This window comes from Eucyclogobius newberryi, unplaced genomic scaffold (genome assembly GCF_026437365.1).
Source record: "Eucyclogobius newberryi isolate DKJ021-1_F unplaced genomic scaffold, fEucNew1.0.hap1 SCAF_7, whole genome shotgun sequence".
Lineage (NCBI taxonomy): Eukaryota > Metazoa > Chordata > Actinopteri > Gobiiformes > Gobiidae > Eucyclogobius > Eucyclogobius newberryi.
Genome location: NW_027316389.1, coordinates 29,814,996 through 29,838,712, shown reverse-complemented (window position 1 = coordinate 29,838,712; position 23,717 = coordinate 29,814,996). Strand labels below are relative to the sequence as shown.

Here is a 23,717-nt window from a genome sequence, read left to right as displayed (position 1 = left end):
ATAAGAGAAGTTCAATACCTGGAGAGTGTTGTTGAGTTTACAGTTTCTTTACATCGTCAAGAAGTTTCTTCTTTCGTTTTTCGGCATCGGGGGGATATATTCCTCTGGACATGAGGACCACGTTCTGTTGTGTTTATGTTTTGCTCTCGAGCTCCTCGCGCACAATGAAGTTGCCCAATCAGCGCAGGTTTGGTGTCTTGGTTGCCAGATTGTCATTTCAAATAAATGCGGTTTGTGCCTTATATGTTACCGCTGTGTGCGCTGCCGCGCCAGCAGCGCTACTACACTAGTGGCGCACGCTGCGCTTGCACTTCGCATAAGACGGGTTGCCAGATTGGGGGCCCTATTAACGCCTCGGGGCCCTACGCGGCTGCTTAGTTCGCTTATAGGCTGGGCCGGCCCTGCAGAGTCAGGACAAAACATGGAGAATCTGTGTTTCAGTTTTATGCAGCTAAAATCTGGAACAGTCTTCCTGAAGATGTGAGACAGGCTTCAACTCTGACAATGTTCCAATCTAAGCTAAAAACAGTTTTGTTTAGCTGTGTTTATGACTGAAAGGATTTTTCTTTGCACTCTTCTCTTTTATGTCTTAAATTGTTTTTAATTAGTTAATTTTATTGTATTTCTGGTTATATAATTTATTTTTGATTTGAATGCATTTTTCCTGTTGTGTGAAGCACTTTGAATTGCCTTGTGTATGAAATGTGCTCTACAAATAAACTTGCCTTGATCAATAAAATATAGGTGTGTAAACCGTGGTTGAAATTTGAAATAAAATAGCAATAGAATCAAACTGAAATAAAATATTCGTAAAACTGTAAATAAAAGTGTTCTATTTTGTCCTTCTTAACCAGAAGAGGGAGCTGTCGGTCCACACATCAGAACAAGTCATGGCATGCTGCTTTTGAAACTACTGCATGAAGTGACTTGCTCTTCATTTTAAAATAGGTTAGAGATGACACAATGATTAGAGATGAGGGAGGTAAAACTAATAATGCTCTATATGAATGAGCATAAATTGCAAGCCTGAATCAAATGCATTTTAGTTTTTTTAATGAGAAAATGGTTCAATAAATCTCGTCTCTATGGAGATGTTATTTCTTTACCTAAGATTTTACAGTGTGGCATTATTTTACATTTATACAGTAACCGGTGCAAAAAAAAAAAAAAAAAAAAAAAAAAAAGAATGTGCTCTCCTCTTCACAGATCTGAACAGTAAATTAGCCCAGTGGTATCATTTGCTCGTCTCCATGGAAAAAGACCAATGTAATTCCATACTGTGGAACAATCCAGGCAAAGCACAACAGTGTAATCTCCATGGCGACAGCAGGAGGGAGACGGTTGGATAGAGCCACATTATGCACCGTGGACATTTCATTCGAGAGCTTTTAGTAGAAAAACTCACCCACTGTGCTTCATGTTGGGAGGCTTGTCCATGCGCACGGCCAGCTTGATCTTCAGCTCTGTGTCCTGACTGTGTTTCGGGACCACCATCCGATGAAACTCTGCCTGTTTGGGCCCATTTGTGGTGGGGTTCAGGACCACCTGTGGGGATGGGGTTAGAGAGGAGCCGGAGGGCAAAGGGAAGCAAAAATCAGTGTTTTAGTGGTTTTCCCTCTTCTACATTGATGTGTTTTATCAGTTTATAGGATATTTTAAGATAATCATTTACTGAACTGAAGTGAAAACAATAGAACGCATAACGAAAATTATAGAATTCAAATAGAATATGGAAATTGACAGTTCATGAGAGCAAGATTTTTATTTTTTTTGCTGAATCCTACGAGAATGAACAGGGAGCAGTGAGTGTATCGGGGGGAAACAGGCATTTTCGGATCAGGAGAACAAACATTACTCAAACATGCATGAATCACTCTACAGATCCAACTTTCTGTAAAACAATTATACCACAGTTAAAAGCTTGTAAAGCAGCCATATCCAAGCCATAGCCATGTCCAATATGTGTCGTGCTTCAGTGATCAGTGATATTGGCAATGAAGCAACACTAAGAAATTATAATCAAGTTTTAGAAAAGATTCAAATATGACAAAAAATATTACAGCTTCATTGTTCTTCCATTTCCCTTGTAACTTTGTAGTCCGTTTGAAAAGACACATCTGAAAAGGACAGAGAGTGGGAATGACACATGTGCAGACTGAGCACTGACCCGCCCGAGCTCCTTGTCCTCCAGAGCCAGGACCCCGGTGCTCTCGGTGAACAGCTTGACTTTGACTGAAGGCAGAGGATGAGTCGTTACAAAGTCCCCCTGTGTGCCCCACCTGAACACACACAGGCAAAAGCACAACTTATTTATATGACAAACAACTAAAAGCAAGGAGAGAAGCAGTGTAAATGAGGTAATAAACAGTAGCAGTAGTATGCAGTGGGTAACGATGCCAGATATGTCCAGATATGATCAGAATCAACATTGTAACATGATTGAAAACTCAGTCAGTCATAGGTCCATATCAAATCTTTATAATCCAGTGGTCAAGGCAATCAAGGCAAGCAGTGATTGACCACTAACATTTAAAATTACTGTGTGTCACAACTATATTTGAATTGTTCCAAAATATATCAAAATAAGCCAGTTTTCCACTCACTTCTGATGCTAGAGCTTGGCTAGAAGACAGATATTTTAGTGGCCACTGAGCAGTACTGCGTCAAGCTTGGTTCTGTGATCAAACCACGCTGAATAAACAGCAGAGCCAAGATTGGACAAACTGAGTCTTTATTTGTAGCTAAGGCTCTGTTAGTGCTTCCAATGAGTAGACATTAGTAACAAATACAGGCAGTATTTTAACAACATGGAATCATAGTGTTTGTGTTATGAAGTGTGTATTTACTCCATTCAGCATTAGTTCAGTGGGGTACGTGCTCACCCTTCATGCAAGATACCGGGTTTCAAAACTCACCCTTGCATGGTAGTTTTTTTTCTTTTCAGTTTATTCAAAATGCTAAATGTTGATGAACACTTGCCCATCTACAAAAGTCACCGCACACACCACACACAGGACTCTTACTCCAGAAGGTGCATTTTCTTCTGTTGAAGCCACTCTGTTGTTGCTTTACTTCTATGCTTAGGGTCATTGTCCTGTTGCATCACCCATCCTCTGTTGAGCTTTAGTTGAGGGACACACGGTCTTAAGTTTTCCTGCAAAATGTCTTGATAGACTTTAGAATTCATTTTTCCATCGATGTTGGCAATCCGTCCAGGCCATGAGGCAGCAAAGCAGCCCCACACATGATGCCCCCTAAACCATCACAGCCGGGATGAGGTTTTGATGTTGTTGTGCTGTGCCTCTTTCTCTCCACAAAAAGCGTTGTATGTTGGTTTCATCTGTCCACAGAATAGTTTGCCAATAGTGCTGTGGAACATCCAGGTGATATTTTGCAAACTTCAAATGTGCTGCAACCACCACGCCCAGGGAGAGTAGCAACACATGGACATCAAGGCTTTTCGAGATACTTTTGTACTCCTTTCCAGCCTAATGCAAGTCAACAATTCTTGATCTGAGAAGTCTTTTGTGTGAGCCATGGTTCAGTTCACATCAGGCAATGCTTTTTGAGAAGAGCAAACTCCAAACTGGTGTTTTTATAGGGCAGGGCAGCTTTTACCAACACATCCAATCCCATCACAGTGATTGGACTCCAGGTTGGCTGACTCCTTGTTCCAATTAGCGCTTGGAGAAGTCATTATCCGAGGGCTTCACATACGTTTCCCACCCTACTCTGAATGTTTACATGTTGTGTTCAATAAAAACATGAAAACAGGTTTGTGCAGTATTATTTGAGAAGACTGTGTTTTTCTATTGTTGTGGCTTGGATGAAGTTCAGAACAATAATTCCAAAGGGTTCACATACTTTTTTTTGATTAATTAAATCAACCAAAGGACTTAAGCCTACGGTCCCAGTGCACATGGAGGGCATGCTGTTTGTATGCTCAGGCCTTGCCTCATTCTAACCCAGCTCGGACTGGAGCAGTTTAATGAACAGCTGCAGCTGTTTGGTAGAGATTTGAGATCAAAGAGTATCATTTTTGGTTTATTTTCAAATTATTTAAAGGGGTTACATGTTTTTTTTTTTACTTTATTACATGCTCATGTAATAAAGTCAAATCTGCTTTGCCACAGCACAGATAAATGGTAAAAGCCTCCATTAGAGTGAGAGCATCCATTTTGCATGAGTGTTTTATTCTCCCTGTGTGCTGTTAGCCTGCTAATTGTGTTAGCTTTACTGTGAGGGCATCAGAGAGCTGTGAAAAGAGCTTATAAACTCATTACGGTGAATATTCAGTATGCTCAGAAGGCATTAGGTAAGTGAGCAACATGTGGAATGCAGCAAAGAGATGAAAACATTTCAAACTAGTCCTGTCTTTTCACGTTGTTAAGACAGAACATAAACAGTGCCTTTAATTGTAGGATCTGGGAAACTAAAGTGAAAAATGTCTGTGGTCTTTTGGAATTGTCTTGAACATTTTTTTTTGTTATAAAGAAATCATCACATCGTTAGTAGTAAAATCAATATTTGAACACGTGTCGGACACAAGTGAGTAATTTTAAAATATAAACTATAAAGTCAAAAGTCTAAATAAATATATTATTTATAGTTGAATGCCCCTTTACAGCAGTTTCAGACGCAGGGCTGCAGTTGGCTTTGCTTACAGTGCATCAGTGAGAAACGTCCCTGCAGAAAGTGCTGGACGGGAAATATTGGTCCACCATAATAAAAACAATTGCCTAAAATATTTTCACAGATTAATTACTATCAGGGGTGGGCCAAATAACTTGCAATAATGAATAAGACAAAGATAAGACAGAATAAAGCAAATGAAAGGATATAATGTTAGCAAAGCCACCGGAGCATAGGTCACCCTAAACTAAACAAATGGTTTCTAAACCTAACTCTTATTTTACCATGATTATGAAATAAAATGTATAAAAAAAGCATTTGCCAAATTTTGGGGGATTTTTTTGTTTACATTCTAGGATTCCATGTCCAAAAGATTCTCTAATTTTATCCAAATAAACAATTCCTGAACATGAGCCTAATCCAAACCCAAATATTTTCCTAAATATGATAACAATTATATTTTACAAGACATTTAATGAAAATTGTGAAAAATAACGGAAAGTTAAGTTCTACCCCGCACGTAGGAGCACGGACTAAATCATTCTCATATGACTCCAGTACTTATGTTTATTATTCACCCAAATGCTTTCTATGAGCAGAAGGGATACAAGTTTTGTACACAGCCTATAAATAAATATAGCATTGGTTTTGTTGATAGTAAAATACAAATGTAAAATTGTTGCTTGTATTTCTTATCAAAGTCCATAAATTCAATCACCCTTCTATCAAATACCCACTTTCCAGTAAAAATATGACCATTACTCTGTGCTGTGCAAAGCTTTAGGGGGTCCAGTTTGTAATGGGACTGGCCTTTCACACGCTCTCTCTTCACACCAGCACTGTATTTTACAAGCTGCGAATCACCAAAACACGTCAAATTAGCGTAGCACCTGTTCGCCTGCCGACCCCGGGAATCCACTGACCTTCACTCTAATTAGCCAGCGCCTCCATAACTCAGGCACTTCTAACGACAGCGTGGTTAGCAATGATTACAAGGACAACATGATCACTGCTGATTACGCCACTGTCCTGGAGCACTGATGGACTTTAATTATAGGCCCTTTCAATAAAGCGATCACGTAATCAAACGAGACACGGGGGTACAAGGCATGGGCCCGTGAACAGGGGTCCGGGGGACATGCAGCACAGTGGGATAAGTTAAATGAGCTAGCATTTGACATATAGAAAACAATCTATTCTCTAATTAGCGTCATAAGGTCCTGTGTTTGAATAGAACGGAGGGCACAGTTGTACCTTTTACAAGAGATCAAGCCTCGAAATTACGGGTCGGACACAGACTCAAAAATCAAGGCTCCGGACATACTGACCGACGCAAATTTTTCACCGTAATATTTTACCCAAAGCGATTCCTATGTACCAACTGGGCGCGCTATAACTACAGTCAATGATTATTGTTGTAGTTGTAGAGAGGCGGAAGCAGCGGAGCACATGTGCGCGCTGAGAAAATCATGGCAGATAAAACACCACGCTGCCGCTGCCGCTGTCAAACACAGACAAAAACCAGCGGCTGCAAGGACACTGAAGACGATCACTGTCAAGAAATGGATTGATGATGATCTCGCTAAGTTTTGTGCCCGTGACTGGCTAGAGCCGTCCTTCTCAAATAGTGCGGCAACACGTCGGGGGCGTTTGAGCGTCGGACGCTTTGGACCAGAGCGGCCCGGAGGGAGAGGGAGGGAAAGAGAGAAGAGGAGACGGGTAGTTCAGAGCGTAATCTTACCTGAAAATGCTTCAAGCCCCTCCCCCCGAGCGTTACCATGGAGCTCATCTCATTAATAATTTATATAATGCTTAAAAGAGCTACAATGAGGGGCCAATAAGCATACTTTTATATTATTTAATCCATTTGTGGTCATTTTATTTTTTTAAATGAATAAGCTATATTAAAGAGAAGGGAGGTTAATTGTTTATATATAAATGTTTCCTTACTTTTTTCTGATAATTGTGAATAATCGTAAAATCGTGATATTTCTCCACATGATAATCGTGACTGAAATTTATATTGTGACATCCCTAATAACGAAACAAACAAAATTCACCCAAAAGCTAATAAGACGAGTAAATATGAGGAAGTGTATGTAGCACTTGGCTTCACTGTGACTGAGGTGGAGACGAGGAAAGACCACCGTGTTTACTGTGTCTTTAATGTTGGCAGCGACAGCATGAAGCCAAATAAATTACATATCAATAAAACACTTGTGACTGATTCAGCATTAGCCATGACAGGTACCAAATGATTGGTACCCGTCATGTTGACAGGTACCAAATGATTGGTACCCGTCATGTTGACAGGTACCAAATGATTGGTACCCGTCATGTTGACAGGTACCAAATGATTGGTACCCGTCATGTTGACAGGTACCAAATGATTGGTACCTGTCATGTTGACAGGGACGTAAAAATAATTATATAAGGATTGAGAGACGTATGATGCCTTTGCTTTTAAAATTGCTTCAATGCACGCGACACTGCCGAATCCAACGTGCGTCACAACAGGAAACCAAATTGCAGAATGACATAAGTAAATATCAGAGGGCGTGGCATGGGCAGCGGTGGAGACCTGGACTTACGGAGCAATGGCGTCTTGTCTGAAAGAGAATAACGATGACTCAAATATGTATGAATCACTCTGAAGACTACTTCGAGCTCCTAAAAGTCAATTTTGAATGATGTGTCTCTTTTAACAAGCAGCCGTTTGTCATTTACATGTTTTTATTTTTGCTTTTAGAGGCACTATGTGACATTTTAGAATCCTACATGTGTCAGAGTTTTCATTTTTCAAATAATCACAGCCATGTACAGGGATGTGGGCGGGGACAGGGGGTAAATGAAAACAGGAACATTCCGAATACTCAAATCAAAATGCAACTTTGAGGAAACTAATGATGAGGAAACACCAAAACCCATTTTTAATAGTTGCACTAACCCAAAGGTTAGTGGTGTGATTCCCATTACATAGTACAGCATACAGTACTGTTACTGTGCCCTTGGGTAAGAAACTATCATTCTCCTTATTATATGTATACAGAGCACAAACCAAGTTGTTATGTACCATTTGGTTCATCTGACTGCACTATTACACACACACTGTCTATATCCCATGTCAGCACACAAACACGCTCAATCGTCACATTGTTTTGCCCACAGATGAACTGACCCATCACATTCTCCTCAAGGTCAACTCACTGGGGACAGATAGAACCCTGTTAAAAGCCGTCATCATGTAAAACCTGTCATCTCTAGACCATTAGCACCTCGGGTCAAGGCGGATGGTGTCACCGTGGGCAACAAGAGTAGCCCACCTCGCATCTTGTTACAGTAGCGAAAAATGAAACTCAGCGACAGGGCTTTGGAGACTCAGAGAAAGGGTCATTTGTCGTCTGTAAGAATTGGCTAACCTCGAAAATGCTGGCTGTGGAAGAAAAAAAAAGATTGGCGAGAAGGACAGAGAGATTTAGAGCAATAGTTTAGTATCATAAAATACTCCTTTATACTACTACGGCTGCCTCATTCACACACTTCATACATAGGTAAGGTGAGTGAAGTGTGGCCCACAGACACAACAATAGGCGAGCCACTGCCACCATTATGCATTAGTTCAAGTGGATTGTCTTTGAACACTTAAAAGGTATTGCTTAATGATGCATATCAAGCTATGTCAAGGAGTGTAAACAATATCCATTACATAAATTGAAGATAAAAACACCACATGTGCTGAATCGTTCTAAGCTTCATGAAATATGCTGGGAAAAGTCTTAAGTTCTTAGACAGGAAGCCAAAATAACTCAAGTTCAAAGCTGGATTGTGATTACATTTCCTTCACATCTAACTTTCTTAGTATAGCTGAATTGATTTTAAAATGTATGGTAAGTTTTGTTCTGGTATTTTACATTTAGTATTCACTGTGCCATTCAACCATATGTGAATAAGGATTCTGAAATAGAGGGAACTAGATCATAAACCTAAGAATATATGATAAATAAATACTTTTATTAAGGCTGTGTTTGCCCTTTTAATGTGAGAGCAGCTCTTGAATGGTTTCATTTCCCTCTCTAGCGTTAGTGGGCGTTGCCTCTAACGCTGACATTATCTATAGAATCTATAGAGAGAGGGTTATTGTGCATTGTGCAATAGCATCACAGATGAATTGACTCTAGGTTTGACTCTTCCTGAGCAGTTATTGCTGAAACCTGCTTTAGTTGCTGAAAGTATATTTTTTTTATAATCAATCATATAAATAAAAATAAACTAAACAAGCCAAAACATGTGGGAGCCTGAAAGAGATGAACTGCAATAATACACTCCAAAATGTAATATAAACGTGTAAAATGCTATACTTGAAGTGAGATCTTCCGCAGCATTGTGTGTGATTCGCCAAATCATCCAGATATAAACAAATACATCTAGAATACTCTTTATTTTAGATCTAGGACACTTTCTTAAATAAAGTGGTTAAATAAAGAGAATATATATATAATTCATTAATGTGTCCATGACAGGTCGGCTGACTAATTGAACTAAAATGCAATTAAGATAACTATAGTTTGAATTTTGAACATTTGATCACAGAATATGTTTTAGGTTTATAACTTCACTTCCTGTTTGTAATTGACGACATCACACTAGGAAATTACCCAGCAAACACTGCAAAAACTCATCCAATGTCACTTTTTTTTGACAGATAAAAATATATGAGAGCACATTTATTTTGTTAAGTTTAGAGAGTCAAAAAAGTTGTTTTTGTAAATTATGCATCAACTTTGACCGGAATGAGTATCCCTAGTGTGATGTCACTTTCTGCCATTTTCTACAGGTGTTTCAACAACCATTACCCTTTAGGACTGACAGCAGGACAGACAGCCCATGGAGGGAGTTCTTTTGCAGCAGGTTTAGTGTCTCAAACTGTCGGTGGAGTTTGTTAGAGCTGAGGCCACAGTGTCAGCTCCACTGACTCCTGCATTATATAACTGTCCTGAACTTTACTGCCTGAGGAGGATGGGGACACTTCCTACTTACATAACACATTGCACAAGACTATAAACTGTACACTATTTAATTTTGTTATATTTATATCTTTTTTCTTCTGTAGTTTTTAGTATAAAACATAGAACAAAAAAAAACAACACCACCAGAGAGTAGGAAATAAAAATATAATTTAAAGACAGAAACAGAAAATTAAGGCACAAGTTGTCCAAAGTAAAAGTCTTTAATTAGTCCATTTTCAAATCAAGCCTGGATGTGATTTATACTGTAACTGTACACTTCTCAAGCTGATATACCGTCGTATACCTATAGTTTGAACGGCTTAAAAAAGTGCCAAGGGAAATGTAATTAAGTCATTAAGGGTTATTTTTAGAGCATACTACTACAGCTGCTACTACTACTACTACTACTACAGCTACTACTACAACTACTACTACAGCTGCTACTACTACACTACTACTACAGCTACTACTACAACTACTACTACAGCTGCTACTACTACTACTACTACTACAGCTACTACTACAACTACTACTACAGCTGCTACTACTACTACTACTACTACAGCTACTACTACAACTACTACTACAGCTGCTACTACTACTACTACTACTACAGCTACTACTACAACTACTACTACAGCTGCTACTACTACTACTACTACTACAGCTACTACTACAACTACTACTACAGCTGCTACTACTACTACTACTACTACAGCTGCTACTACAACTACTACTACAGCTGCTACTACAACTACTACTACTACAGCTGCTACTACTACTACTACTACTACAGCTGCTACTACAACTACTACTACAGCTGCTACTACAACTACTACTACTACAGCTGCTACTACAACTACTACTACTACAGCTACTACTACAACTACTACTACAGCTGCTACTACAACTACTACTACTACAGCTGCTACTACTACTACTACTACTACAGCTACTACTACAACTACTACTACAGCTGCTACTACTACTACTACTACTACAGCTACTACTACAACTACTACTACTACAGCTACTACTACAACTACTACTACTACAACTACTACTACTACAGCTACTACTACAACTACTACTACTACAACTACTGCTACTACAGCTACTACTACAACTACTACTACTACTACAGCTACTACTACAGCTGCTACTACAACTACTACAGCTACTACTACTACAGCTACTACTACAACTACTACTACTACAGCTACTACTACAGCTGCTACTACAACTACTACAGCTACTACTACTACAGCTACTACTACAGCTGCTACTACAACTACTACAGCTACTACTACTACAGCTACTACTACAGCTGCTACTACAACTACTACTACTACTACAGCTACTACTACAGCTACTACTACTACAGCTACTACTACAACTACTACTACTACAACTTCTACTACTACAACTACTACTACTACAACTACTACTACTACACTACTACAGCTACTACTACAACAACTACTACTACTACAGCTACTACTACAACTACTACTACTACAGCTACTACTACAACTACTACTACTACAGCTACTACTACAACTACTACTACTACAGCTACTACTACAACTACTACTACTACAGCTACTACTACAACTACTACTACTACAGCTGCTACTACAACTACTACAGCTACTACTACTACAGCTACTACTACAACTACTACTACTACAGCTACTACTACAGCTGCTACTACAACAACTACTACAGCTACTACTACTACAGCTACTACTACAGCTGCTACTACAACTACTACAGCTACTACTACTACAGCTACTACTACAGCTGCTACTACAACTACTACTACTACTACAGCTACTACTACAGCTACTACTACTACAGCTACTACTACAAATACTACTACTACAACTTCTACTACTACAACTACTACTACTACAACTACTACTACTACAGCTACTACTACTACTACAGCTACTACTACAACAACTACTACTACTACAGCTACTACTACAACTACTACTACTACAGCTACTACTACAACTACTACTACTACAGCTACTACTACAACTACTACTACTACAGCTACTACTACAACAACTACTACTACTACAGCTACTACTACAGCTACTACTACTACAGCTACTACTACAACTACTACTACCCGCCTCCTACTGTGCTGGGACACACACACACAGAGGCACCATATACGGGCTGAAGCTCTGCGATTTGCCGCAGCTCCATGTGCTGCTCTCATTGGTTTATCTGCTGCATGTCCCGCCTCCCCTGTGTGTTTGATTGGCTGTCTCCGTTCTAGTGTGTGCGCAGAGCAGTGCGTTTGTTGTCGTTGGGATCATGGAGCACAATATTTACACTGTATCAAAACTAAAAGGAAGGAGAGAAAAATATGTTTACCAGCACTAAATAAGTAACCTGGCTCCGGGCAAAAGCACTCGGGAAAAGGTGTAACATCATAACAGCGGAACAAATCCATAATATATCGAGTGTACTACTACCCTACACTACACTCGCACTAATACTACTACTACTGATATACTACTACTAATACTTACTACTACTACAACTACTACTACTGCGTCTCCAATCATGTCCTAAATCTTGGGACTTTTTTTATTTCAAGTAGTTATTCACTTTTGCCACTGCCATTTAAAAATAAAAATTGCAGTTCACAAAATCAGAATTAAATATAGTTGTAATTGTTGAGGGTTTCATTACATGATATATTTCAGATTGGCACAAGTTTCAGCCTCATTCTTCAGAAATAAGCTTAGAAAAGTTTCCATCTTTTGCCTTTTCTATTATCAAGAAAAAACATGATTCAATGACTGTTTTCACACTTGCAAGTCAAAACCACAGTTATGTCACATTGAGTCATGTTTGAGTTTCTTCACTGTTTTCCACATTTGCACTTTCTCATGTGTCAAATGAATACACATCCATGTTAGAACTGCTGATGTGTGCAGTGCCCTTACTGTGGCCTGGAGGCTTCGGCCTGGTCCGTCTGCAGCTTCTCTCCTCCCTCCACCTCCATCGTGCAGTAAACTATTCTGTTTGGAGCCACCGACTTCAGGCCCTGCACCTCCACGATCACTATCTGTGGACAGCACGGACAGGAAGGCAAGGAACAGCCATAGTTAATGTATAAAGGTGGATTTTCTATTGCAAATACAGTACAGCACAGTAACAATACTCTCTAGCATTTGATTCCATACTTAAGACGAAGGGAAATGAAGATGTGGCACCTTTAAGTTAAAACAAGGCCAAATGTACAGACAAGTTAACCATGAACGTTAAAAGCTGATTATACATTAATATGAGGCTTGTGATAATCGCTCATGTCAACATTGCAATATTGGGTAATAGTCTCCCATTCACCTCGATATTAAAAGACAGGACCACGTCAGACTTGGACAGAATGTCTCCCTCGTCGCCCATGTCCAGGAAGGAGTTGTTGAGCGAGGAGCGCTTGAGTTTCTGTTTGAAGTCGGGTCCTCCTTTAGACACGGGTAAACTCTCCAGATTGGCCATGAGCAGGTTCACGGAGGACCTCAGCTCCTCCACGTACAGGGCCTCCATGTCCGGGGACACCAGCTTCGGATACCTACGCTCCTGTAGGCGGACAGAGGGGACCAACGACACACTCTGCATTGTTTTAAAATGATGGAGATTTGTTGTTGTGATATTATATGCTAAAAAAAAAATAGTAGTCCCTTTACCCCTGCTGCTTATAGCATAACTCCTTTTAACGTTATTTGGAGCGAAATACAAAACTTATAAACAAGTGTAAGGAAGGTTTTTCACAAGCATGACATCATTTTGGATGTAACAGCGTTTTAGATGTCTATAGTGTTAAATCATTATGTAATTGTCCCACTGTAAAAGACATTCTTTACCAATTCAAATTCATTTTCCAAAGTAAATGAAGCTGTTGCACCACAGGACATGTTTTTTTAACTGTTGGATTTGACAAAAACAAGACATTAACAATGATTTATGTTTGACTTGCTGCCTAAACCCTGAGGCCCAGAGCTCCAGAACGTATCCAGGAGGATGAGCTCCTTCAGGTTTGTGTGATATTGTCTTTTTACAACTGAGGGACAACATTTGGATTACAGAATTAAAATGTCAATGGAAATGTTAATGCTTTTCCAAACTACACGTCAGATCTGTGAAAGAAAATGTGACATAAAATTTAAGGGTCAATAATGCGTTTATACAAAGGAGGAACTCATGAAACTGCGGAAAACCATCGTCTTACCCAGAGATCGTCACGTTATCCCGGCGGACATCCTAATTTTTCCCCTCCATCCCTTGTTGGGAAATGGGAGGTTTTGTCTATAGGAGTTTTTGTTTATAAGAGTTCTTCTATTGAGAGTGTTTTTTAAACTTCCTATATTCTGTGATCTGTCCTTTTCCTCTGTATCTACTGCGTTGTATCAATGAAATTTCCCCATGTGTGGACAATAAAGGATTATCTTATCTTATCTTATCTTAATTATATATATTCTTTTGTAATTGTGACTTTTTCTATTCGACTGTGACTGTAAACCAGAACGTTTCTTGTCGTAGTACTGTTCTGTAAAGTAAACAGTATTCAGAAGGGGCATTTCTCTACTTATACTTCTCTAATCCCATCGTCTGTACAGTGATATTGGAGGTTGTAGTCTTGGTCTTACCCTGGCGATCTTCTCTGCCAGCTGCAGCCTCCCGTCCAGCTCTCGTCGGATCTGTGCCGCCTGTTCATCCACGTTATCTAACTAAGACAGAGAGATGGAGTTCAGCCGGACAGGTCAGTCAATACTGCTCATCAACGACAAAAAGCACCACACAGAAAGGTGCTACTTCCACTAGTTAGAATGGATCTAGGGGCCAATGTTTAGTAATTAACCAATCAGAAGCTAAAGACAAGGATCATACCAATGTTTACCTTTTGCTTTTTCAAGAACTGAATGAAAATGTAATGGCATGATTGAATTTGTATGCATTAAATAACATTGTTCATTGTTCATTGTCCAAGGCCATTCAGTGGCTTTGTTCATTGATTTGTTGTATTGTTATCATTATGTGAAGGACAAAAATTATAATCAAGTCAATCACATATAATAATCTTATAACTTTGTAATGTGTAGAAACATGTCAGTTTTACATTAAGTATTAATATTTTGTCAACTCGATGACTTTAAGGCTGTTGTACACCACATATTGGACAATATTTAATTTAAAATATACAGAAAAACAGATTTAGCCATCACTAAGCCTTTGTAAATTATTACTATTGCTTTTATTTGTGTGTTTTTTTAACAGAGAACAATCAATTATTTATAAAATCAGATTGAATACATTTGTATGAACTAATTAAATTGCAAATACAATAATGAACAAAGCAAGATATTTCCTGTCGCCATAAACCACAAACTTTGTTCTCAGTCAAGCCAGATTTTACAAAAGAATAAAAGAAGAACCTAGGACCAGATTTCAATGTCAAACGCTGGAATTCCTTTGAGAACAACCTTTAAAAGTTATTCTAGCCTTACTAAACTTAAAAGACAATTTAAAGATGTAAAAAAAAAAATCTGTAACCATGCGTATGTGTGAAGTGATGTGGACAAACTAGTGTATCAGACCATCCTTTAATTTGTCTTACTGGTTCATTATATAATTACATTAAAGATGCAGGCTAAGGCAATGTTCCTCCGCAGTGTATTATGCTCTTAACATATGAATGCATTTCACAGATTAAAAAAAGAGAAAGAAAAAAAAAAGCTTGGACGTCAAATATATCTTGTAACAAAAAGCTTAAGTCAACATCGGTATCTTCCGCAAGGACAAGCCCTTTAGTCAATCGAATGCTTATTTTTACACTCGTTAATTAGCTTGTATTCAAACTGTCAGTGACTAGACGGACGCGGCGGAGACAGCCTGAACTCAAAGGCGCCGCTCTGATTGACCGCTAATTGTTGCTTTGATTTGGCAAATGCGACGTCTCCATTTCAGATGAAGACGAGCGGAACGTCCAGGCGGTGAGAGGGGCTGACCACGAGGACAAAGACTGACCACAAAAGAAGTGATGGTATCGAACACGGAGCATGGCCGAGTATCGAGTGTTTCTAAATGTAGACTGATTATTTGGTTAAAATGTGTTTGGTTTTAAAGTTGATTGGTTGGTATGTGTTTCATTGGTTGGGGTCAGTACACTCTTTCCTCTGTCATTATAAAGGAATTAGACAGTTTCTCCTGAAGTGATGGGGTCAGAGATAAAGAACACAGAGGTCACACTGGTCAGATTGATGTAAAGTTGGATGAAACACTGAACTTTGAGAGAGGTCATCGGGTCACTGGAACGTTTCTTGTACAGAACGATGCAATCAAACCAGGAACTACCGGATTTAAATGGCTTATTTTATTCTCATGAAATTTAGCACATTCCAAGGGCACATCCAGGTAAACCTAAAACACCACTAAAGCGCATGTGACGGGTTCTCATGTTTTTCCATGTATTTATTTTTACCTTTGTTTAGTGGGATAGTCCTTATGGTAAATATTAATAGTTTTACATCAGTCAAGACATATTGAAAAATAATTTTGTCACATCACAACTATTGAGTAATCTATATAGATATGGTTGCTAGGTAACAGTTATAAAATTACCTCTACTGCTCATGTCAAGCCAGGAAGTAAATTATACACATCAAAATTGTCAAACCTGTCATATGAACTATAAGATTCTATTAAATCCCGTCACAGAGTCCGATTGCTGGGATGATTACACCCTTCAAATGCATTTGTAAATGTAGATTCCTATTTGCTGGCCAAACCAATTAATGTATCTGGGCCTACGTCCTGAATATAAAATCAAATATTAGCCATAAGATACTTTTACAATTTATCTGAAAATGGTTGAGAACCACTGCCTTACTCAATGGTTGAAATTTTAAAACAGGAGTTGTTTCGAAATCCAGCAAGAAGAGCCTGCAATGCCTTTTTATCTGGTCATTGGAGGTGACCTTGTGAGAAGACTCTGGCTGAATCTCATTGTTTCTTATTTGGACAATTTTAACTTAAACCAGCACCATGACATAACACAATATTTCATAACATTTCATAAAGAAAATATTCCAACATTGTGATTGAATACACACAGTTCTTGAGGCATCTGTTGAACAAACATGGTTTAGTTACAGATTTAGAGGACACAGTGAAACATGGAGTCAGTCTTGAATGTGAAATATAGCAATTTAAGAACTTTGTCTTTGGGGAAACTTCTCCATAGCTTGTTCAGAGGAAGGAGAACAGATTTTGGCTGCAGTGGGAAGCTTCCACGTCACCACGGGGGTCATTTCCTTTACAACACCTCCATGACAGAGTGTTGCTGCCTTTTTAAGATCTTTTGGGACATACATACATACTACAGTGGTCTGCTAATCAATGGACCACTCATTGAACACAACCTTATTGTTTACAACCACAAAAGGGTCTAAAACATTGTCAAGAAGCACACAGTCCTTTGCAAAAGCAGAGTGTCGGGATGAGTGGCTTAACCAAAGGCATGCCGTGGATAGGGTTTGCCGAGTAAGCTGTTTTACATATCACTGATGAAGTTCTGAAGCCCCACTGAAAGATAAAGGGGACTTGACGGAGACTGCAGCCTCCAGCAACCGACGGCTCAGATCCAGTAAGAGAAGGGCTGATAAGACACGCCACGCACGCCCAACCAAATCACTCTTCATCATGAGCTTTAGACTGGAACCAACTTCAGATATAGTGTGGGGAAGACCGCTGTGAAGAGGAAGCTTGGGGATTGATGGGGGATTCGAGGTGTGACTACATTCAATATCGTTATCTACTTTAAAAGATACTCTCTAACTTTTCTGTAAATATCTTGCATTTATTTACTTACAGGTGTTTTTTTTATTGCTCAAAATACATTGAAAAACATGAATTCTACTGTGGTCAGATCACTTCTCCACAGATCTGACTAGTAACATGGCTTGGAGGCAACTCCTGATTGTCTCCATAGAGATAGGTAGGCTTAATGTCATACTGTGGAAATATTGTTCAGTGAGCCGTCTGTTGATTTAGTTTTTCATTCCTTTTAGAGACGTGTTTCATTTCGAACATTCCTCACATACTGTAAGCCTCCATGTTTGTTTTGCTACACACTGACCATGCATTTCTGTTGATGGTTTAATCCGCCTGTCAATACATGAATGACAATACATCTTTGTGTTGGTAAAGCATGTAGTCTTAGCTGGATATCACATGATTAACATACATATATTACAAGAATGCACAGTGCTCTTAAGCAATAGGTTTTCTTCAAAATGTGCAGGCCTGATTGTCTGTCCATCTATCTGACCTGAGCAGACCCGGTCCTCTTTCTTGTCATTTCCAGTGTGTGAGAGGAGAGTTTGGTAGTGTCTGCCCTTGTGTGGACCTTCACACTCTGATCAGAGACTTCATCAGACCGTCTAAGCCTCGGGTCACAACTCATTAAGTGTCCGAGATAGAGAAAAGGAGGAGGCTTTCTTTACAATACAGCAGTCGTCAAATGAACGGCGTGTTTGAGGTTGGTCTATTTTAATGTAACGATAAGATATTTGTTTACTGTATACCTGCATAATATCTCACAAAAGCTGAGATAACAACCTGTTTCAAATTCTGTTACCCGTCGTCAGTGACATTAGACAGGCGTCAACATTAAAGGTCAAGACGGCAACTAGAGACAATAATGTAAGCGCTAAGGGGGATGGGAGCTGGTGTGCTTTTTGAAGATACGGCGGCCCAAAGCGGCATCAATAAGTGGAATGGTTAAGGAACGAGACGAACAATTCTGGTATACCTTAAAAAAGAGCCAATTCCCAATTCCCATCCCTAATTGAGATGTTATTACTTGTCCAAGTAGTATTGCAAAAAGCGTATCTATCTTGCTTTATTTTTTCATTACGGATAGCGGACAACATATTTATAAATATTTTTGGGAGTTGATGCTGATGCAGATGTTGAGGAGACATTTTTTGTTAATTAATATGTACGTTGATGCTGTTCATTGCCATTAAAATAAATAAATAATTAAAATCGTGGTTAGAAAACATTCCCAATTCTTAGTTAAGCCTACAAATCCAAATTAGAGATTTTGTCTGATGTGAGAATTACCAAACTGAGAAATCGGTTGGGGTCCAATTACAGATGCTTTTATTGCTTTAAAAACTGTTGGAAAAACATACATTCTTACAGTGTTACAGAGTGCACCTTTAGACCTCCAATTCCTTGTAACAATACTCCAAAATGAAACACCATCATTTGATTATACCTCCTATTGATCCTGCAGGTCTTCTTTTTAGCCTCTTTCTTGTGATGTTTTGAAGATGAAAAGGATTTTATTCCTGTCACACCCCCGGACTGACAGCGTGAACTAAAATTACCAGCCGGAGGAGGAGACTGGGCGATGGTGGCACATGCCGGCTTTGTTTCCATGACTGCTTTTATGTGCTTTTGTGGCTGCCTTTTCTAATTCAGTAACATTTCTATGACAACCAAGCAGTTCATCAAAGTCTCTGCTCCACATGAGGATAGGAACCCAACTGTACCTGCAAATAGCGAGAGACAATAAGAAATGAAGTTGCAGTAGCAGGAACATAGCTGAATGGTGTGGAGATGAAATGGATGTTTTTAATGGTATGAGCCACTACTAGTAATGCTTGGACATATGTGAATATAGCAACATTTAGATCATATCGTGACTGTTCTTTATAAACTTTATAAAGGTGATGTTTCCGCACTTTTGTGATTAATGTGACAGACATTTCACATTTGTCTAAATATATGTTTCAACACATATCTGTTGGATTAACATAATATCGTCTGAATATCTTTATCAGGATACTTTGGATCAATAATGTTGGGCTAAGCTCCGTGGCACGGCCGGCTGCAGGGTCGTGAGATCGGATCCAGCTCTGGCAATATCCTGCATGTCCTTCCCCATGACTTATCCCCATTTCACGCTACACTGTCCTGACTAATGAAGCCTATGGGCTAAAAAAATATTCTGATTGGCACTCTGAAACAGCCTCAAGAGCGATTACTGGATCAAATAAATGATCCTTATACGACTGATTTCTTTAGAATTGTCATGTACACAGTCTTGTACCAATATAAACATTATATCCCATTCATTTTAATGAGGCAGCAAAATAAAAACATGTATTTTAACCAATACTAATAACAATGTGATATTTGATATGTTGATCTTTTCCCCCCCAGCATTTTTAATTTTCAAAAATGGATTTATTTAATGAACACTGGTGTCATAGTTCATAAAAACATTCAAGGAAAATGGTACTTTAATGACCAATCCATCCTAAAAAATCACAACCAGTCCTCCAAAAGGATGAAATCATTAGAAAAGACAGTGCAAATGGTATAAGACTGGGGAAGCACATGCAGTAAATTGTTGAAGCTGCTTGTGTGCTATTCACTAGGCCATGAGCAGCACTTTTAGGTTCTTTCAACTTTTTACAGTATGTTTACTATAAATAGTCTCTTTTGCATTGTCTCAGATGTGTTGTTATGTTGTTGGATCACCAACTTTAGATGATCAAATGCCCCCCCACTCACCCACTGTATGGAAATATGTGACACTGAATTGGAATAACATGCCTTGTAGTGAAGACAATAGGGGTTTTCGAACTGTAGGACATTTTTTAAGTTCCTGGTACTTTTTTAGTTCCCATTTGGTGTATGTTTGCATATAAAATGAACTAGGCACTAGGCACTGGGGTCAAACCAGGAACTTTTTGGTTTTTGGGTATAAAAAAATGCCTGACTTTGTTGAGAAATATGTATAAGTCATTCTCAACCTTAAACAAACTTTAATAATCCACAAGAGAAAATATTAGGATTCAGTAGATCCAAAAATGTGACGGAGTAAGTACTAACAAAAAATCTGAATAACTGAAGACTTGTGTAATTTATACTTTGAAAGTCACTCGCCGGAGTTTAGTTCTCAGAACTATTATGAATGCCAGTCTGGTAAAGGTGTAGACTTCCTGGAAAAGGAAGGCGCCACCTTGTGACATCAACTGGTGGAACTGAGCATTTTGAGACGGACTAACTACACAAGATTATTGACGGATCTATGAATGTTATATATTTTTTTGGTAGCATGGGGGAATATATTATAATATTGAACCTTTTGAATCAGTTTTGGCACACAGTTTATACATTATATACATATATGTTGCTGTCATTGCTTGTAAGCGTCCTTATTCCGATCTGCTATGGTAACTAATGTTTTTGGTCTAAAAAATAAATTTGAGACGTAGAATTTGGAACAGAATAACTTAATGGTCTACCGAAATAGACATTCATCTTTGGCACACTTCCACACACAAACAACATATATAGAGCAGTAGCAATGAGATGCATGCACATTTTTGTAGTTTAGGATAGTTTTAGAAACTTTGTTTGGTGGTCATAAATTACAACACAGCAGCTTATGCCTTCTGCATCATTACAATAAATTTAGATTTGAGTGACAGGTCCATATACAGATCTTAATATAATCTTCCACTTTTCACAGCCTGCTCTGTGGAGACAATTTTATGAATCAAGGCAGCTTCCATTCATAAACTGAACAACCTGCTCCTAAAGCTCATTATCAGATGAATGAGAAAAAAGAAAAATTGAAAAAGAAATGCAACAATTATTCTCAACATCAGCTGCACAAAGACCTCACAATCAGGGGGAATTTTAGCAATTACTCCAACTGGCTACCTACACAGGAAAATCATCACCTATTACATAGAAAAAACACCTGTGAATGTTCTCTTTTTAAATATGCATGATTGTGATGTTACTGTTAGGTTTTGACTGCATGCATAGACTTCACAGAAGAAAATAAATGACAAGCATTAGTGAAATAGCAATAGTTTGAAAATAATCATAGAAATGGCAACATAGTTCATTAGGTACATGTTCTATTGGTGGATCTGACACAATTTAATATGTTTAAAATCAAACTAAAGAGGGCTACTAAGAGGGCAAAAAACTATGCTACTTATTCCTTCTCTATCACTGCGGACAAGTGTATTATTGATGCAGATGTAGATGTGTTTTTTTTCTCGGCTAAATGAATAATGGGTTTGTTAAAAGCCTGATATTGTGTAGATTAATTACTTTATTAACATGTTAAACTGTTTTTCCTCATCAGAAACACCCTTGGAGTTGGGCTTTGTTTCATTAATGCATGTCTTAGCTTCACTAAGCTCATAATCAGAACTAACTCATTATAATGGACATTTACAAATCGAAATTATTTTAAGACACAAAAACATTAATATAATTCAAACAATCGCTCTTAGTCAAACATATATAACAATTCTACAATCAAATTTGGACTATGAGCCACTACAGGCTAACTGCCTCTAGGAGCGGTCTAGCAATAAGCTCTCTCTAGCTGCGTCCAAATGTCTACACTATTCCCTGTATAGGGCATTATTTAGGGCTCACAGCATTTTGTAGTGGTGCCCAAATGTCCCGCAGGTGAAAAACATGCATTTTCAAAAAGTAGTGTGCAGGGATGGTCACTACACTGGTCAATATAGACCACAATGCATTGCGAGAGTCATAAAAACAACAGCGACCGGTCTTTAACTGGACACAACACGACTGAATGAAGCAGAAGAGCTGTTTAAATGCACTGTTGACTCAAGAATATGAACAAAAGACTCTAGCGTTAGACGCCTCCCTTAGCTTGAGTTACCGTCACAGGCAAAAAGTTGAATCATCCAGTCTGTTTGTTGTTGATTGTGAGATCCATGACTTGTATGGGGATTATTTGTCCATAAATATATGCGTGTCAGACAAATTTTACCAATATTTATTACATAAATCTATTTTTATCCGAGTTTTGTGTGAGTGATAGAAAATCTTACAGCAGGCCTTACCACAGCCACTCATCTGTGCACAGATGAGACAAATAGTCAATTTAACGTTATTATGTGTATAGACCATACATAATACGACTTCTTAGCACGGAGCCATGTATCCTACTTCCAATTTAATGAAGTTGTTTACATATTGCTAAATGAGCTGACATTAGCTGACATTGCAGTGGAAATGTGTATTAAAGTATGTAGAGTTGCAGTGATAGTACTTAATGGGTGATGTCAATACTAACCAATATCAAGGTTTGCATTTTGATTACAATGCACAAAAGTCATAAGAGCATTTTAAATAGCCTGACAACAGCAAAACACCGCCCTAAATAGTCTTAATGTTGTGTATGGGGCACGTTAAAAGTCAGTTACGCATCAGAGACATCCATTTGTGCCCAGAGACAGAGACAACTTATCTCTACACTAATGCTGATCAGAGATAAGACCGACACAACAGTCGCTAAATGCAAAACAGCTATTTAAAGGTTACATTATTGTAGGAACTGTTTTTAAGTTAAACAATCTTCAATAATAACAATTTAATTAATTAGTAATTGATAAAGAATAAAATGAACCCAAACTTACAGTGAGCAGGCACTTAATAAACCGAATATTATCAGATTTTTGTTATATTAATGTAAATCTACAAATTTTTCAATATTGCTCAGCGCTAACTAGGCTGTTGCACTGAATCAATTTCCCTTGTGGTAACTTTATGTGCCTCAGCACACGGTGTATGCGGTGTATAGTATTGAATGTAGTGTATGCAGCGTATTGTATGTAGAGTATGTAGTGTATGCGATGTATGCAGAGGGTTGTATGTAGTATATGTGGTGTGTGTATTGTATGTAGAGTATGAAGTGTATGCGGTGTATGTGGAGTATTGTATGTATAGTATGTAGTGTATGTAGTGTATGCGGTGTATGTGGAGTATTGTATGTATAGTATGTAGTGTATGTAGTGTATGCGGTGTATGTGGAGTATTGTATGTAGTGTATGCGGTGTATGTGGAGTATAGTATGTAGTGTATGTAGTGTATGCGGTGTATGTGGAGTATTGTATGTAGTGTATGCGGTGTATTGTATGTAGTGTATGCGGTGTATTGTATGTAGTGTATGCGGAGTATTGTATGTAGTGTATGCGGTGT

At 38.5% G+C, this 23,717-nt stretch overlaps 1 protein-coding gene across 3 annotated transcripts in view; it reads right to left on the bottom strand.

The window, feature by feature from the left end:
* Positions 1–23,717, bottom strand: part of cadps2 (Ca++-dependent secretion activator 2) — a 286,229-nt gene that overhangs the window by 130,754 nt on the left and 131,758 nt on the right. For all 3 annotated transcript variants that reach the window (XM_072434936.1, XM_072434937.1, XM_072434938.1), the window contains exons 4-8: positions 14,312–14,392; positions 13,011–13,244; positions 12,608–12,729; positions 2,168–2,279; positions 1,406–1,545 (exon numbers count right to left, since the gene is read on the bottom strand). In XM_072434936.1, the coding sequence (XP_072291037.1) occupies positions 1,406–1,545; positions 2,168–2,279; positions 12,608–12,729; positions 13,011–13,244; positions 14,312–14,392 (689 nt within the window). The remainder of the gene's footprint in view (positions 1–1,405; positions 1,546–2,167; positions 2,280–12,607; positions 12,730–13,010; positions 13,245–14,311; positions 14,393–23,717) is intronic.